This window comes from Raphanus sativus, chromosome 9 (assembly GCF_000801105.2).
Source record: "Raphanus sativus cultivar WK10039 chromosome 9, ASM80110v3, whole genome shotgun sequence".
In the NCBI taxonomy this organism is placed as follows: Eukaryota; Viridiplantae; Streptophyta; class Magnoliopsida; order Brassicales; family Brassicaceae; genus Raphanus; species Raphanus sativus.
The window spans coordinates 24853321-24872332 of NC_079519.1; the positions used below are offsets into that span (position 1 = coordinate 24853321).

Consider the following 19012-nt stretch of genomic DNA (forward strand, 5'->3'; position numbering starts at 1 on the left):
CAATAAAATAACAGTTTGAATATTTTAAAATACTTAACTTAACATTAATTTTATAGTTTGTTTTCATTTAACTTACAAAATATCCAAAAATAATTTAGACTATTTAAAATTGTTTTGTAACAAGTTAAGAATTATATTATCTAAAAAAAATACCAAAACTTAAAAAAATTATAATATTTAAATGTCTAACATGAATAATAATTCAAACAAAGTTAATTTATACTTGATAAATAAATTTAGTGTTATGAATTAAGCTGTATATATATTATTTTTACTATGATCAATTAATATGAAAATTTCAATCAAAGTTAATTTATTTTTACTTTGATTGTAGTGATAAATGATTCAATCAAAGTTAATTTATACTTGATAAATAAATTTAGTGTTATGAATTAAGCTGTATATATATTATTTTTACTATGATCAATTAATATGAAAACTTCATCGAAAATAATTTACACTATGAAAACGTAATGGAGAAGAAAGCTAACAATATAATATTTTTGTTAAAAAAAAATCCTTTACAGTTTAACAACATATTTAGTTAAACACTAACATCGTTTTCACTTATGTTAAACATTATTGACATCATCTAAATCATGTTAAACATAGTTGACGTCACTTAAATCGAAAATGTGTAAAATTTTAAAAGTTTGTGTATTTAATGAAAAACGAAATTTAGTTTGTGTGTTAAAAGAGTATTCATAATAGTTCGTGTATTTAAAAAAAAAAATTTCATAATTTAAAAACATGTTTAATTAAACAGTAACGTCGTTATCATTTCCATTAAATATATTTAATGCCGTCTAAAGTAATGGCTAAAATCTACGAATTTTAAAATTTTATGTATTTAATAGATAACAAAAATTAGTTCGTGTATTAAATAAAGATCCAAAATAATTAGTCCGTATAGTTTTTAAGAAATTTTAAAAATAAACCAGTGTGCCACATAAATTAATTGATATATACTCTTGTAGTCTTTTTATAATTATTGCATCTGTTATTCTAATATTTTAATCTTCTTCTTCTTGTTTTTCTTTTTAGGGTGATTTAGTGGATTTCTTTGTATAGCGGATTGCGCCAACGCCCATTATCTCTTCTTTTTATTTCATAACCTCATCATTGACTCAAGTTAGTTTCAGATTTGTCTCCTAAACCATAGTTATATTTGATTTGGTTTTGAATTTAGCAAAATGGTGCAAAGGTTTTCTTAGGTATTGATTGCTTAATCTCATAGCATTAAAAAAGATGATAACTTTAATAAGCATGAATTTTGGTTTTTGTAAATGTTTACTGTGGTGTAATTAGTATATGAGAAGATGGAACAGAAGAGTAATACATACTCCCTCCGTTTTATTTTACTTGTCGTTCTAGGTTTATACACATATATTAATAAAACATATGATTTTGTATATTTTCAAAATGAAAATACGATTACCTATACACCTAACCGTATTTCAATCAATAGAAACATGAATTAGAGAATCTTATTAATAAATTTTGCATTGAAATCTTAAAACGACACTTATTTTGAAACGAAAATTTTGCTCCAGAACGACAATTAAATCGAAACGGAGGAAGTACATTAAGAATACAAATATAGATACAACAATCACTAAATATTGTAAGTGTAGTGGTTTTGCTTATGTCGCAAAACTCTTCCAACATGGGTTTGACTCTATGATTAATTTTATTTTATAATTAAAACTAAAATAACGTCATTTTGGTTTTCACCAAATTTAAGTCATGTCATCGCCACATTATTTTTAATTGACAGTCAACTAACATTTGACTAACGGAATCATAGTTAAAATATATAAAAACCTTAATGTGATCGTCTGCATATGAAATTTAAATTAATCATGTGTTCTTGTATGAATTTGCACAGGTACTGAATGTGTGTATTGATCGAAACCACAACCTTTTTTGATGTATGAATTGGTCAATTTTATTAGATATTGTGGTGTTTTTGTACCTGATTGGTAATGAAAAGGAGTAGTTAGAGCTTATGTTATAAATAATCAAAGATTCAGGCTCCAATAATGTGATACCATGGAATGTACACTAACATGTCATTTTATTACATTTAATTCGTCCTTGATAGTTGTTGAAAAATGTTCCATTTGGCTAAAACAAACAAAATAGGTGAGTATGGGAGTCATGTGCGGAAACCGCGTGGAAAGAGGACTTCATGAGACCATCTCGTTGTTTGTTCATGCTCATCCTCCATCTGTTACCAGCCTGTTTCCCTCAACAATTTATGAATAGATTAACATATTTATTCTTGAGAATATAAACAATTGAATGATCCAATTACTTGTGGCCGCTACATCTTTATTATCAATATTATAGCCATGGTATTCCAAACTACTCAAGCTAATACTCCCTCCTAGAAAAAAAAATTGTTTCAAAAAACTCTAACTTTTACATTTTTAATGCATGTTTTATTTACTAATTGAAAATTTCAAAAAACTTAATTGAATTATTGGATTTTTATTGGCTTAAAATAATGGGAAGAAAATAATCACAAAAACTATACATATATAAATGAAATTTAATAAGTTTTATTAATATGTGTGAAAAAACTAAAATATGTAGTACTTTAAAACAGAGGGAGTATATTTTTTTTAAAGCAAGCTAATATTTATAGTTCGCTAAAAAGGTAACCAATAACTAAATTTGTAATGAACAATTGCATATATTCTTATTATAAATATATAAAATGTGAAAATAAAGAAAACTGGTCTATTGTTGAAGAATTGATAATGAGATTGAGAGAGTACGGCTCGTGTATTCTTATTGAGATTTCACTTTTTTAAAAAAAAAATATATCGAAAGCATTTCGGATTTATGGAGGTACGCAAATAAAACCAAAAACAGAAACTAATATTTATGTGAATGTTTAGAAATAATGTTATTGTATGTTGGCGTGTCAAAGGTATCTCCTAGCCTTTGACCACAAGATCCCGAACGATTTTACCTTTTTAGCTATTGTATCAATCTTATTATAACAGAAACATTGCTTTGGATATAACTTTTATTTTGTAAGTTTTAAAATTAAATACATTTTCTACTATATAGTTAAACCTACATTCAATTATTAATATTCTTTTTTTATACAACTATCCATGTTTTCAAACAATATATTCATTTCTTTATATTACAATTCATATTTCCAAATAACATTATAATTAATCTTCTCTCCAAACAATACAAAATATTAGATCTTATCTTTTTAATAATTTCTAACAATTTTCTTTCAAATTATTTAGATAAATTTTATCATTTTTAAAATTCAGCTAAATTAGAAAACAACAAAAAATAAATATAACTTATTTTTACAGATTTAAATAGTACAAAATATTTCAATCAATAATATCAATAGTAATCAATTAAATTTACAGATTATTTTATTTATTTCCTAAAAATGGTTATATAATTTATTTAAGTAACATAATAATTTAATAATAGACATTACATAATTTAAAAATATTATACATAGTACAACAAATATAATAACAAATAATTATGAAAAATGTTTTAAATGTCTAAAGAAAAATGCTCAACAATAGTTGTTAACAACAAATTTAAACTGGTTATAATATAAACCAAATTATTAACAAGATGTATTACAAAAAAAATATAATAAAATTAATCAAGCTATATAAAAAGAACTAATATGCTTAAGTCATATTTATAGTTTTTAATTATTTTATATCTATCATTTTCTCTATCAAAATTTTGTAAAAACTTCATAATTTCATAAAAAATGCAAAACAATGAAACTTTAAAATTTGGATTAAAAGATGATAAGTTATGAAACCACAAAAATTTAAATTAAATTACATTACATATCAGTCATTCATCAGTTCAATAGGTTATTCTCGGGTTTTAGTGATTTTATTAATATGGATACTTTTAAAAATCCAAATCAAATTATCAGATCACTATCAGATTAACTGTTTAATGCGGGTTCGGCTCAAATTTTAAAGCACTGATTTAAATAGAAAAATATTTTAAATGCACAATTCTTTCAAGTTAACAAAATATTTATTACATTATTAGTGAAATTTTTTATCGTAAAATATTTCACGCTTGTAAAGCGCAGATCAAAATCCAGTATCCCTTAAATGGTAAAACACACATAAATAAGCATGTATTTTAGTCTAGGATCCCAAGTAATTAAAATCACTATGCTAAAAACCTTCGTAATTATACAGGTTTTAGAGATTATACTGAAATTTTGGTTTGGAATTATTTATTATAAAATAGAATAAAAACTAAAGTAAGAACAATAGAACATGTTGGGGTTAAGATAAAATCTAAAAAGACACTCAACTCTGAAATTTTCAAAATTTCATATTTAAAGTTTAAATGTGTTTTTCTGCAAAAGAAATTTTTTAAAAGTATTTTATTTTATAATATGATTTTTTATATTTCGCAAAATCAATTTAAATTCATAAAACTTTTATAAATAACTAGCGTATAGAAAAATATTACAAAATATTAATTAATAATTATCTGCAATAGTTATGTAGTCATGTACTTTTAAAAACAACCTTTTTGTTAAGTTTAAATTTTGATATTGCTGTTATTTACATCTACTTTTAGAATATTTGAAATTTTATTTTAAATTTTTTATTTTATTTTATGTGTAAAACTTAAATTTAGAAAATAAATTTGAAATATCTATGAACAATAATTTTTGAAAAATATTAAAATGATTAACATAAAATATTTAAGAATCACTTATGAGATGTATGATTGTAAGAACTAAAGTGCAAATAAATATGAAGTTTTCAATTTTAAATTATGTGAAGTGAAAGTTTTAATATGAAGTTTCACTACTTAAAATTTCAAACTTTCAATTATAAAATTTCGAAATTTCTTTTGGAAAACAAAAATAAGTTTATATTGGAAATTTTAAAATGTCATCTCGAGATGCTCTTAAGATTATGGAAACTGGAAGGGAATCTAGTAGATTATTAAAACTGAAGTACACATTGAGATTATTCAGAAATATGAATAGTAGTTTAAATTAAAATTGTTTGGAAACATAGATAGCAATATTACATTAATTGCATTTCTATATTTTACTTAGTTTGAAAATTTCATTAATTATATTACCTTAACAATAATTCACATCATTAATTATATTACTTTAACAATAGTTCACATCATTAATTATATTACCATAATAATAATAGTGCAGAATTTTATTTATTAATTAATCAATATAAACTTGCGCCAATTATAAAATAAAATATAAATAATTAAATTTTATATATGGTTAAAAGTTCGGTTTAGTTTGTTTTATTAAACCATTTTTTTATTTTAGTTTCAATTCGTTGGAAAATTACGTAGTCAAAACATAATTCAAAGACATGTTTTTGTGAATAAAATAATAACTTAAAACTAAAATAATAAAAATGTGTTACTTTTACTGTCACTTAAAATTTTACTCCATATAATAATTTACTAAATAAAAGAACTCTTTTATTTCACTTAATTTAGCCAAACATAAAAAAAAAAAATTTTTTTTTATTAAAATCAGTTAGGCATGAACATTGGTTATTCATTTAGGTACAAGTTGTTCCTTTCGGATATTGTTTTCTTTTTTTAAAATTAGGTCTGTTTCAATATTTTAAATTTATTTATGGGTTTTGAGTTAGATCCTTTTGGATCTAGATGAGTTCGTTTTTGATGTATAGAAACTTAAAGTTATCTAAATAACCAATATGTTTAATTAAAACGGATTCACATAGTGTATCAAAATAACCATATTATCCGATTCGGTCCTTGTCTTTTAAATATAATTAGTTATATTATATGACATCTTAAATATATAGCACTAATTATAAAAAGTAAATATTGATGTATAAAATGCAATGTTTTGAAAACCGGACCGGACACCGACTCGGTGAAGCTACTGGTTGACTGGTTAGACCGGTTCAACCGGTTGAACCGGGTTTTTTATTTATATAAAAATGTATATAATTATATATTTATACTATATAAACTTTACTTTTACATATAATACTTTCTCTATACTTTTTTTATTAACTCAAAATAAACAACAAACATAAATCTGATTACTATGTAAACTAAAAATTAAAAAAAAAACAAATGATTTACAGCTAAAACAATCATATTTATTTATTTTTACAACTAACATTTTAAATTTTAAGAATATGGCAAACTAAAAATAGTATATGAGAGTCAAAAATATATTTTTCATATTTTTCTCAGAAAAATAAAAAATTAATTAATTAGTGATAGTTGAACACTAATTATAAAATATTAAATTTTAGCTAGTAAGAATTAAAACACTTAATTATATGTTCATTTTTAAGAACCGGGTTTTCAAATTAAACCGGATCACCGGTTTTACCGGGTTTCAGCCGGTTTTACTGGTTTTTATCAAATTCGGGTTTTAGACCGAACCGGACTCGGCTTCTTCAGCGAGTCACGGTCGGACCGGTTCGACCGGCCGGTCCGATCCGATTTTCAAAACACTGATAAAATGTAAGAATTAATAATTGCACGGATGTGCGGATCAATGTCTAGTAATATAAGTCCACTAAAAATAATGAAGTTGGTAGCTTGGCCTATAAAAGGCCAATAAAGAGATCACAAGGACAATATAAACTTGATCCTTGCTAACCATCCTCAGTGACTTAAAGAGAACGAGTGAAATTAAACATGAAGATAATTGCAGTCTCCATATTCTCTGTTGCCTCACTTCTTCTTATAACTTCATCTCTTGCTTCGCTAACTATCTCAGGTTTGTTAATCTCTTCGAAGACTCTTTTCTTCTTAATCTACTTTACACAACTAACTATGGTATTACTTGGTCTACCTGATTTAGGTAATATATATATATATATATATATATATATATATATATATATATATATTTTTGATACTTATTGATTAAATATTCAGCAAAGATAAGTGAACTTACTCTACATTGCATAACATGCGAAACTTTTTATAAGGGTATAAATATACGTGTAAATAAAATCTGGAATTAATATTTCATGATGATGAAGGTGGTGGTACTGGTGCGGTAGCTCCAGCGCCGGAGATCAAAGATGGTGCAGAGTTAGAGAAATGGTGTGGAGGGAAGTGTGAAGTGAGATGCGAAGAAGCAGGTATGAAGGATAGATGTTTGAAGTATTGTGGGATATGCTGCAAAGAGTGTAAGTGTGTTCCTTCAGGAACTTACGGGAACAAGCATGAGTGTGCTTGCTATCGTGACAAGCTCAGCAGCAAAAAGACTCCCAAGTGTCCTTGATTATACATCTCGATCTCCATCCAAATTTTTAAATAAATAAAAAAAAAGAAAGATCCGGTGAACTATATATGGATCTTTTCCTTATGGGTTTTCCCTTCAATTGTCCTTTGTAATTCCCGATGTTTTTTCTTTGATAAGTGATTCCCGGTGTTAATTTGGTTTTAAACTTACCAATGAATCGAAGCTATTCATAACTCCACATATTTCGTATTTCACCGATTAAAAAATTGAAGCAAGTCAAAATGGTTAAAGCAAATTTGTAAAGAAACTATTTGCAGAATGATGATTGCAATGTGTAAAAAGGGTTTTAAAACCAGGGGCGGATCCAGACTAAATATTTGCATGAGGCACAAATAAATGATATAACAAAAGGTAAAAATAATGATAAGTAAAATTACGTTTATGCAATTTTTATTTAGAAAAATAAAACTTACAATTATTTTAAAAATCTGAATCTTTAAAATAATTAATAAAAATTATTTTTCGTTAATTTATAAATTTCTTTAATATAAAATGATTTTGACCAACTATATGATGAAAAAATAACATTTTGTAAATCAGATCCAAATTATCTTGATTTACTAAAAATGATTTATTATATTTTCAAATAACATATTGACAAAAAAACTGATAAACTAATGTGTATTGAAAATATAAAATGTAACAAGAAGAAATGATAATGGAGGAAAAAAGGAAAATATGAGATATAGCTAAGAAGAAAATGATAATAAAAAGAAAAATGTGACACAAGACTTATTAGTGTGGGGAATTGAACACTAATCCCTTCCCACTATTGTCATTACGGGTAACCAACTGATCTAATTGATCAACAACTTATATTTGCTCAGGAAAATAATATAATCAGTATGGGGCACATGCCCCACCCTCCCACAACGTGGGTCCGCCCCTGTTTAAAACAGTATTTATCAACCATACAATAAATCAATACATTGCATGAATCGGTGATATAAATAATTTTTTGAATCAATAATCGTATAAATAGTTTTTTTTGGAACAAATTATTTCTCACAAATATTTTCTTAATCCAAAATTGTATTTTACGTACAAACGAGTGTGAGGGCTAATGCTTTTAAAAGAAAGCGATGAACGTGTTTGGTAAATATATGAGAGAATTGCGACAACTTCTACAAGGTTTTAAAAGACTGACTATCGTGTTAGGTTCATCACGTGCTTCAACTACTTCATTGTCTATGTTTTTAGATTTTTCCAATATTTTTCAGGGCATAATGAAACGAGTCATTTATGAATTAATTAGGAAACTAGATTTTGACCCGCGCTTTCAAAGCGCGAATTTATTTTCTTTTATTTTTTTTAATTACAACGCGGATTTATTTTCCTTTATTTTTTTAAATTGACAAATATTTAGTAAATGTCATATTTTCATATATTTGTTTTTTTTATAAAAGACTTAAGCCTTTTATTTTTCTTTATCGTGTTTCATTTTAAATGAGTATAGGCCTGAGCACAATATCCGGATCCGAAGAACCAACCTGAAACCGACCCGAAAATCAGGGTTCCAAACCCGATCAGACCCGGGGTAAATATCTGAATGAGTTCTAAATTGCTATATCCGAAGAACCGGTCCCGAACCCGACCCGAACCGAGAACTGAATGAGTATCCGAAGATATCTGAAATGTGAATATATATCTAAAAATCTATGTTATAATTATATTTATAATTATTTTAATATTTTAAATTAATATTATAAGTTAAATATAGTAGTTATTTTCAATACTTTTGAGTATTTTTGGATAAAATATGATAGTTTGAATAAAAGTTTATCCAAAAAACTGTATAGATTGGATATTTTTGGTTATTTTTGGTTATTTTTGAGTAATTTGGATATAAAAATTTGAACCGAATTGGATACTTTGGTTACTTTGAGTACAAATAACCAAACCCGTTTTAGATACTTTGGTTATTTGGTTATTTTCAGGTTCTTATGCATGAGAACCGAACCCACCCGGAAAGACCCGACTCGAACCTGACCCAAAATTTTATAATATCTGAATGGAGTTTAATTTCAAAACCGATTCCTACAGTGATGAATATAAGCTGAAAAACCTGATACCCGAAAAAACCGATCCGTACCCGAATGGGTACCCGAACGTTCAGATCTAATGAGTATTTATGTTTAGAAAATTAAAGTTTATTTTTAATGAACTAAGTTGGTATAACTTAATTTTATTATGTTGTTAATTTTTTAAATAAAATATTATATACTCTTAATAAAGATTTATACTTTTCAATGAAAAAAATCAAATTTTTTATGAATGCTTAAGTTATATTAAAAAGAAAAAAACATAATAATTAAGTGATTAATTTTTTTACACTACACAAAATATTAAGAATGGTTGAAAATAAATTATTTGAACTTGGAGGAAAAAATAAGAATTGGATATGATTTCTTGATCGGCCCAAATGGCCCAAAAAAGATCTGATGTTGGGAGTGGGCTGGATAAAAAAAATGACCCAATATAGATATGTTATTAGTATTACTTGATTGCTCTTAATGAAATAAGCAATGTGAGTTAAAAAAGGGCATGTTTAGTAAAAAATTCAAATGTGCTTGTACTTTAATAGTATAGATGTAACTATCATGATCTGTGGGTTGGCTCCCCGATTTAGTTCTAGGGACGATCATTAGACGTTAAGCAGATCTCTTTGGAAAGTATCCAGATACCAGAGAAAAAAAAATCTAATCTGTGAACAAAAAGATACAATCACAATAAAGCAGATAAAAATAAATCAAGAGATAATGAGAATTAGCAAAAGTCTATTCTTTATTAAAAATCGACTAAACAATCAATTATAAGATTTGCTTAATCAATTTTACACAATTTATTAACATCATACCAACTATTAACAAAAATTTCATAATCTATCCAAACCTGTCTTTTTATCGTCGATAGTTCAGCGTTTACTTCAGCGCGATTCAAGAACATTCTTAAGAGATTTTCACTATTTCTCTATAATAATAATTTCAGTGTCTTATGGAATACAAACAACTCTATAGCTATTTTATAGTGATCTTCACATTTCCAAAACTCTTGTCCAAGGAACCATGAATACATACAATTTCCATATTAATAAGCATCCTTTCATTTTTCTTGAAATTCTTAATATTTTTTCATTAAAAGCATAAACTTACTCCACAAATTAGTTTTCTTGCATTTTCTCCACAATATAAACTTATTCTACCCTAGTTCAGCATCTTGCATCCATATGATCTCCACCACTCTGCATGCCTCCTGTTGCATTCTGACAAATACTGCATCAATAATTACTTAAACAACTTCGTCAAGATATAAACCCTCAAGTTTATCCTTCTCAAGCTACAGAATCTTGCATCCACATGGTCTCTACCATTCCGCATATCTCATATATTAATGACTAATGCATCTATCATTGATCATCTACATGTTCTTGTTTGCACCTTCAGTCTCCCCCTTTTAACTTGATGTGTCAGTCAATCTTATTATTCTTCTTGTTCAACAACCATGTTTTCTCACTTGAAAACTTTCACATTCGATATGCCTCCACCCTCCCCTTCCCCCCCTCCCCCCCACACAAAACTTGCATTATCTTCATCTTCTACAATAAATATGCTTTTCCCCATATGAGATAAGCAACATCTACACCAGGACGTCTATCACCATGATTTTTTCTCCTTCATGAGATATGCATTCATTAGACCATAACGTCATCAATTCTCCCCCAGTTTGATTGCATACTAAGATAAAACAGATGCTTAGATGTCAAGACTTACATCACATACACACCCCTATGTTTCTTCATGCATATTGTATCAAGCTCTGATGCAATCATAGAACTATCTCTCGAATAACTCCTTGTATTGTCTCTTTCGACTTTGGCTTCTTCCCCCTATTGTAACTATGGTAGGCTCCCCACCTAGTCTTCACAGGTGTCCATGCACCCAATCTTCATAGCTTTCCACGAACTCACATTGATTCCTCGAACCATCAGCTTCATGCGCGCCTTCTAATGACCATACTAGCCATCATCCAATATGATTGTCTTCTGCATATAACAAGTATACATCTTCACCTTTCAGGATCACACCAGTAACTTATATTACCCGCTCTAAAACCAATTGTAAGTGAAAAGATGCAACCACAATAAAGTAATGCAAAAGATAATATCAAAAGACAATGGGAATTAACATATGCCTATGCTTTATTTTTGATCAAATAAGTTTTTACGGTTTTTTTTTGTTATGATCTAAAAATATGAAACAAATCTCTTTTGCTTAGGATTTTTTTCTTTTAAAAACAACTATAAAATATTCTTTTACAGTGTTTTAGGGTTTTAGAAAAAGAAATTAAAAAGACTAATTTAACATATAACCATATTAAAATTATACTATATATTTATGTTAATATTGTTTAAATTTAATTATATACTATTTTGTTTGAATTTTTTTACCATAAAATGATTTAAATTAACAAAAATGATTGTTTTGATTTATATGATCGCAAAAAATTAATTATATATGTAATATCTACTAGTTTCTTGATTATTTAATATATACTTATTATTTTATAATATGTAAAATAATGAAAAATAAGTAATAATATGTAAAAATTATTTATATACACAATGTTCATCCATCCCGTGAATGCATGACTCTGAGATTTTACTAAAAGTAAGAAAGCACTGATCAATCCACATTAACAATTCAAAACTTGGTAATAACATTTTTACCAAAAAAAAAACAATTCAAAACTAGGATAGGTGAGTCTCGCTCATCGGTCGTGAGTGGCGGTCAGGTGAACGCCATGCCGATCCTCCAGGAGACGAGTTGGTTTTGTGATTGTGCACTTGTACAAGCTGCTCGTATTTGTCGCGTCACCGGTTTGGGGACTGATGTGAAAAGTCATTCTTTAGTTTACGAGGATTCTGCAATTTGGAAGCTAAAACGAACTCTAATTTTGGCTCTTTCGATGTGTTTTTTTCACATGCGCACGAGTATAATAAGAGCACTCACATTTCATTCCTTCATGTATTAATGACCAAACAAGTATATTCCCCAATATAGTTACATTTAGCTTTATTGCTTTACAGGTCCAACAATACAATACAAAACAAATTTTAGCAAAGAGCAATCTCTAGAGTTCAATTATTCCTTCCAACAATACAATACAAAACGAATTGGTCAGGCCAGCTCCAAAATGCATATATGTGCATGATCTAAAGCTCCAACGCTGGCCAGTCTTCCCCTCCACTTGCACACTTTGTTGGTTCAAGTATGAAAGTAAAGGCCAGTGATACAAAACATTTAAAAGAAGATATTGAGAAACATAAAGATAAGCTTCAAGCAACGTTTTCAGACCCATTAGCATCGCATGTCAAATTTAGAACCTCCATTAGTTCCATTCGATATTCCAAACCTCTGAGATAGTGTCCTAACAACATGCACCTTCAAAGAAAAAACAGACACGCCGTGATATAATTAAAAGATGCCTTTGATAATAGAACTAATTCACAATAAAGCTTCTTTTTGCGAGGATCTATTTGTGCTCTGTAATTCCATGCTAAACCCTAGCAAGCAAGAGAGGGAGAGAAAGCAAGGCAAAATCTAACCAGAAGAGAAGACGAGCAAGGTAATCTCGAGTTAGTGAGATGAGAGGTTGATAATGAAGCGAAGTGTTCTCTACAAGCTCAGCACAATCTTCATCGCCTTTAGCATTTACAGTTTCAGTAGGTGGAGCTTCCGATGCGGGCAATTTAGAGTGCATTTTCGGTGAAAGGGTTGCGAGAAGACCGTGAACAACAGAGTGGATCGTCTCTTTCACCTCAGGAGCCGCGGGTTCTGACAACTCAGCTACCTGTTAAGATAAAAAAACATAGTTTAGAAGGAGAACCGGAAAAAGGAAAGCAGCATTGTGATTTTTAACACAAACCTTCTCAGGTTGCAACGATCTTAAATAGTCTAACAAATCATTCTTCTCTTCGCCAACAAACTGCTGCATTTGAAGGGCAGCGTTTTTTCGCCTCACTTCTTGTAATTCCTGTAATGCCAGCAGCGACATCATAACATGTGTGAACAGGAAACTTTTTGACATTTTCTTTTTAATTATATAAAAAGAGATGGATTTTCATAATACTTTTTTCACAGAAGACAATTGTGACTGCAGACGGAAGATATATTCTTGAGCTTCAGAGGATACTCTGCCAAGACCTTCTTTATCAATCATTTCAGAGAGGTTGCTATCCTTTGTGGATGAAGAAGCATTATTCTCAACAGAAACGTCGTCACCGTGTTCCGTATCAGTCCCTTTCTCTGTAGCGTGGCTTTCCAGGTCCTCATCATCATCCATGTCAAGGTTCTTTTCAAGAAAAAGCCGATACTCTGCGTTCCTCAATGTATACCTAACAGACAGTTATATCAAAAAAGACACACTCTTTCGTGTCGTTTTGTGCAGTCCATAAAAAAACAAAAACAGTAGTAAGTGAACTGGAACATACCCAGTCATCATGGAAGAGACGAGTAGCTTAGACAGAGGGTCCCAAAGAGATTCGATATGGACTTGAAACCTATCAGAAGGAAGAAGACCCAACATTCCTGAGATTGTTCTTTTCATAGCGTCCAAAGTAGTGAGTGGAACATCTTTCTGAATCAGACTCACATCTAATGGTTCTATCTCTTGGATTAGATCTGCAAGTAACCACTTCTGAGACAAAAAAAAAACAAAATTCAAATTAAGTTTTTTTTTTTAGAAAAAAAGAAGATTGAATAGAAGGAAGAAAGAAACCTTATTAGGTGATCGAGAATCGGAATGGAGTGCGAAATCGTCGAGGGAGAAGCCGCTGCCATCGTCGCTGAAACTGTTGGGAGAAGCTGAGGCGGAAGCGGTGAGAGTGAGGGGTCGGAATCTCGAGTTGAGCCGAGGGAAAAGGAAGGGAGGAGGAGGGTTTGCGGGTTTGTTGTTACGGATGGTGAAGACTTGAGGAAGAGAAAGGGAGAAGGAAGAGATATTCGTCGTCGTCATCGCCATCAGGAAGCTTGATGGCGATAATTCTTCTTCCTCCTCTTTCTCTTCCTCTTAGCTCAAACCCTAATTTTCCCTTTCTGCGAGTCTGATTTCGAGTAATTGTTGGCCACAAAACAAACCGGAACGTGACAAAAACGACGAAGACGGTTTGCTGTTAACCGTTTTGCTGCGGTGGCTTCGCTTAGTTGTTGAACCGGTAGTAGCCCGGTTTTGTTATTCGCCATCCGGTTTCAGTTGTTTAGAAAAACTAGGAATGGGCTTGAAGTATATATTCGTGTTTGGTTTGAATTTTAGATTTTTGGGGTAAAGATTTCAACCTCGTTCGAATATTTATAAATTTGGATTCGAATTTAATTTGTATTTTTGCAGATTCGATTCATATTCAAATAATTTTTTTAAATTATCTTTTAAAAACAATTAAATTTACTATATATTTTAAATTTTTCAAAATCTTAACCCACAAATTTTTTTTTTGAATATCTATACTATTATTTGCGAAGTAATTTTTCGCAACGGAGCTCCCACGTTAAAAGTTAGAGTGGTTAATATCTATACTACCCTTAATGAATTATATATATATAAATAATTATATAACCAAAACGAAATTTATTAATAATATTGTTTATTTTTTAAAAAATAAAATAATTCTCATATATTGTGTTGTTATCTTAAAATATTTTTCAATTATAAAATTTAAAAATTAGGTATAAAACAATTTATAATAATTAAGTGGTTAAAATCAATATTAATTTTTATTAATATTATTTTTTAAATAAGATAATTCTTATGAATTTTCTTGTTATACTAAAATATTTTTCAATCATAAAAGTTAAAATAAGATATAAAACAATTTATAATAATTAAGTGGTTAAAGTCAATATTACCTTTAATGAATTTTATATATAGTTGATTATATAATTAAAAACGATTTTTATTAATAATATTAGAATTTTTTAAATATGATGATTCTTATATATTGTGTTGTTATCTTAAATTTATTTTTTCAATTATAAAAGATATAAAATAACATATAAACTATTTATAATTAAATATTAACCAACTAAAACCATTTTGTATAAATATATTTTCTAAGATATTTCTATATAATTAAAAACGAATTTATATTAATCAGATTAATTTTTAATAAAATAAGATAACTTATATATTGTGTTGTTATCTTGAAATTATTATTTTGTTATAAAAGTTAAAAAATAAGATATATAACAATTTATTTATATATTTACTATTATATCTGAATTTATTATATAGTTAAAACAAATTTATATTAATAATATTAATTATGTTTAAAAATAAGATCATTCTTATATATTGTGTTGTTATCTTAAAATAATTATTTCTATTATAAAAATTAAAATTAATATATTAAACAATCTATCTATCTAAACTATTATTTGAGAAGTGAATTTGCTTATTTGTGATGCTATTCATAATTATACATTTACTCATATTTTTTGCTTAACTATTAATATTAATTAATAAATAATTTTAGTGATTTAACCGATAATTTGTCATTATCTTTAAAATAATTAAAATATGCTAAAGATAATATCATAGCGAAACTTATACATATAATTTAGTAATATTAAAGTATTACATATATGTTTATAATTACCCATAAATAATTATAAACTTAGATAAAATTACTTATGTATACTATTATTATATGTTTAAAATCACTTATAATAATACAAATATCAAAAGCATTGATACAATAATAATTTATTACTATATATAATAATAAATACATATAATAATTTATTATTATATGTTTAAAATCGTTGTGATAATTTCCAAAAGAATTAGCGGAAAATTCAAAATTATTTATACTATTATTTACAAAATAATTTTTTGCTCTCACGTTTAAATTTAAAACGTTAAATTTGTTATTATTCTTAATAAATAATTAGGTTATATTTTTAATATATATTTACCCATAAATAAAAAAATTCATTAGTTTGGTATTCATCATTATCTAAAAGATTATATTATATATTATTTAAAATATTTTACATCATATATTTTAAAAATAAATATAATGTATGTATATATGGATATTTTATTAAAATAAAAAAAATATTGAATATAAAAAATAATATTTAGTTAATTATTAAATATTTCAAAAGCATGAGAATAATTTTTCAATAAGGTTTTTAATTTATAGTAGATTTGTTTAAAATTTTTTTTATAGTAGATTTGTTTATAATTTTTTTTAAACTATTAAGCCCGCAGGTGCGGGCAAAACACCTAGTTTAGATAGAAAGTCAATAGATATTTTAATTATATTTGATATGCTATGTTTAACTATTTTAAACATTTAATTTTCACTATTTTATATGTTTTCAAATATTTTGGATAATTTCAAAATATCTTATATATTTTATGTATTTTTATATATTAAATTTAAAAATAGTTAATATAATTAGATATATAAATCTATTACGGATACATTTATGTACCCAAAATATTTTGGTTCGGATCAATTCAGAATCGGGTTATGAACCGTTAGAATATTTAATCAATTTTAATTCGGGTATGGCACTATTTTTTAGGATCAGAATCGGTTCGATTCTTTGGCTTTGAGTTTTTTTCAGAATCCTCAAAAAGAAATTGTATATCTACCTTTCTGCACTATTGTTTACAAAGGGTTCTTCGAAATCCATCGTCCCTACAATCATATTCTCTGCGTGAGGTTTTCACGTTAAGTACTCATAGAGAAAGAGATATATACTGAAAGCAAGCAGATTTTTAATCTGCAGTGATACAAAAATAAAGAAAGATTTGAAATTATTGGTTAACTTGCATGAAACTCTTATTAGTGATGAGCCTAACTCACACCCAAAAGCTAACTTAAAAGTGGAGGATTGCCCATACACTTATATATGCTCAAGGAACACACATCATAAACGATGTGGAACTCTAATAGCCCCTCTCGAAATGTGGATGGGAAACGGTCCAGCGGAAACAGTCCAAACCCAACATCTCGGACATACCACAGCAAAATGGGCCATTTATATAGGCTACATAGGTAGACAACTATTTATATGGGAAATCATCTGCTGGACTTTTCACCATGGGCTCTGATACCATATTAGTGATGGGTCTAACTCACACCCAAAAGCTAGCTTAAGAGTGGAGGATTGCCCACACACTTATATATGCCCAAGGAACACACATCATAAACGATGTGAGACACTAATAGCTCTTTTCAATAGATCGACCTGCATCTTGACGTTCATCGACTTCCTAAATGGGATATTTGATCATGGTCTTTTTCTGTAGGTCTTGACCAAGCTGAAGCCTTACTCTCCTGCCGATCTACATTAAGAATCGGTAGCTCCCCAACCGAATCATCACACAGTGGAGAAAGAATGAAATTATGGTTCTTGATATCTACGACCTTTGATATACTATGAATTTTACTAGTTTTGAGAAATAGTATATTTTAAAGTCTTTATATTGTGCTTCACATCTATTTTATCATCTTTTCAGATCTATATATGTTTTGGAGCACTATAAAAATTATAAAGCCATTTGAACATGGTCTTTTTCTGTAGGTCTTTTCAATAGCTCTTTTCAATAGATCTAAACGATGTGAGACACTAATAGCTCTTTTCAATAGATCGACATGCATCTTGACGTTCATCGACTTCCTAAATGGGATATTTGATCATGGTCTTTTTCTGTAGGTCTTGACCAAGCTGAAGCCTTACTCTCCTGCCGATCTACATTAAGAATCGGCGCAGCTCCCCAACCGAATCATCACACAGTGGAGAAAGAATGAAATTATGGTTCTTGATATCTACGACCTTTGATATACTATGAATTTTACTAGTTTTGAGAAATAGTATATTTTAAAGTCTTTATATTGTGCTTCACATCTATTTTATCATCTTTTCAGATCTATATATGTTTTGGAGCACTATAAAAATTATAAAGCCATTTTGAACAAAATGATGAAGAAACTCGTAGATGTTCAAGAAAGCAGAATACAAAGTCTTTAGTATTGCTCGACATAGACACGAGTATGGATCCGGTCAAACCGCTCGATCCAGGAGTGTCGTCGACATCTTCTTTGGTAAGAGCTCGACACAGACACGAGTATGGATCCGGTCAAACCGCTCAATCTAGAATGTTTAATGAATACAACTGTCCAGATTAGTATTACACCAACATGTATGCAATTCGTACTCATATTTTCTAGAGACATGATTTCGAGTAGAAGCATGCTTACTTTATAATCGTGGGAGAGCAGCTTTATCATGAGCTCTCACATGAACATCCTATGGACCATTTGGAGCAGTTCAAGGATTTAGTATCTTGCTATCAAAATCAGTGGAATTTCTAATGATTACCTTCTTCTAAAGCTCTTCAAATACTCACTTTATAAAGATACTTCGTAATGGTTTAAGCAGTTGTCACTAAGATTTTTTACATCATGGATAGACATCAAAAACACATTCCTACATCATTTTTTATGATGCGCAATCTGAAGACTTGGAAAAGAAAATTGATATATGCACTCAGAAACTTACAGTCTGTTAGAAACTTTTTAATTATATACAAATCATATGAGAGATTGTCTTACATCATGGTTCAATAAGGTACATCTATTAGGTACTTTTCAGAAGTATCCATTTTGTCTCTGGATGGTTCTTG

At 28.2% G+C, this 19012-nt stretch overlaps 2 protein-coding genes across 3 annotated transcripts; one reads left to right on the top strand and one right to left on the bottom strand.

The window, feature by feature from the left end:
- Positions 1 to 6625: 6625 nt before the first annotated feature.
- On the top strand, positions 6626 to 7451 carry LOC130500382 (gibberellin-regulated protein 7). The gene is made up of 2 exons (XM_056995382.1): positions 6626 to 6784; positions 7053 to 7451. The coding sequence occupies exons 1-2, from the start codon at positions 6703 to 6705 to the stop codon at positions 7295 to 7297; spliced, it is 327 nt and encodes a 108-aa protein (XP_056851362.1). The 5' UTR covers positions 6626 to 6702; the 3' UTR covers positions 7298 to 7451.
- Positions 7452 to 12345: 4894 nt separating this feature from the next.
- LOC108834671 (uncharacterized) lies at positions 12346 to 14448 on the bottom strand. Of its 2 annotated transcripts, none has more exons than XM_018607999.2 (6): positions 14096 to 14448; positions 13809 to 14011; positions 13448 to 13712; positions 13244 to 13351; positions 12924 to 13168; positions 12346 to 12759 (listed from the first exon to the last, which is right to left on the bottom strand). In XM_018607999.2, exons 1-6 carry the CDS (start codon positions 14336 to 14338, stop codon positions 12654 to 12656), a joined length of 1170 nt encoding a protein of 389 aa, XP_018463501.1. In that variant the 5' UTR covers positions 14339 to 14448; the 3' UTR covers positions 12346 to 12653. The 2 variants fall into 2 exon arrangements, with proteins under 2 accessions (XP_018463501.1, XP_018463499.1); XM_018607997.2 differs by having other exon boundaries at positions 13809 to 14014; positions 14096 to 14446.
- Positions 14449 to 19012: the final 4564 nt, after the last annotated feature.

Coding starts and splice junctions, on each gene's coding strand:
- LOC108834671 (XM_018607997.2), bottom strand. CDS start 14,338: ATGGCGATGACGACGACGAATATCTCTTCCTTCTCCCTTTCTCTTCCT. Junction 13,352..13,447: donor AATTGTCTTCTGTGAAAAAA/GTATTATGAAAA, acceptor CTGGCATTACAG/GAATTACAAGAAGTGAGGCG. Junction 13,169..13,243: donor GATCGTTGCAACCTGAGAAG/GTTTGTGTTAAA, acceptor TTATCTTAACAG/GTAGCTGAGTTGTCAGAACC.
- LOC130500382 (XM_056995382.1), top strand. CDS start 6,703: ATGAAGATAATTGCAGTCTCCATATTCTCTGTTGCCTCACTTCTTCTT. Junction 6,785..7,052: donor TGCTTCGCTAACTATCTCAG/GTTTGTTAATCT, acceptor ATGATGATGAAG/GTGGTGGTACTGGTGCGGTA.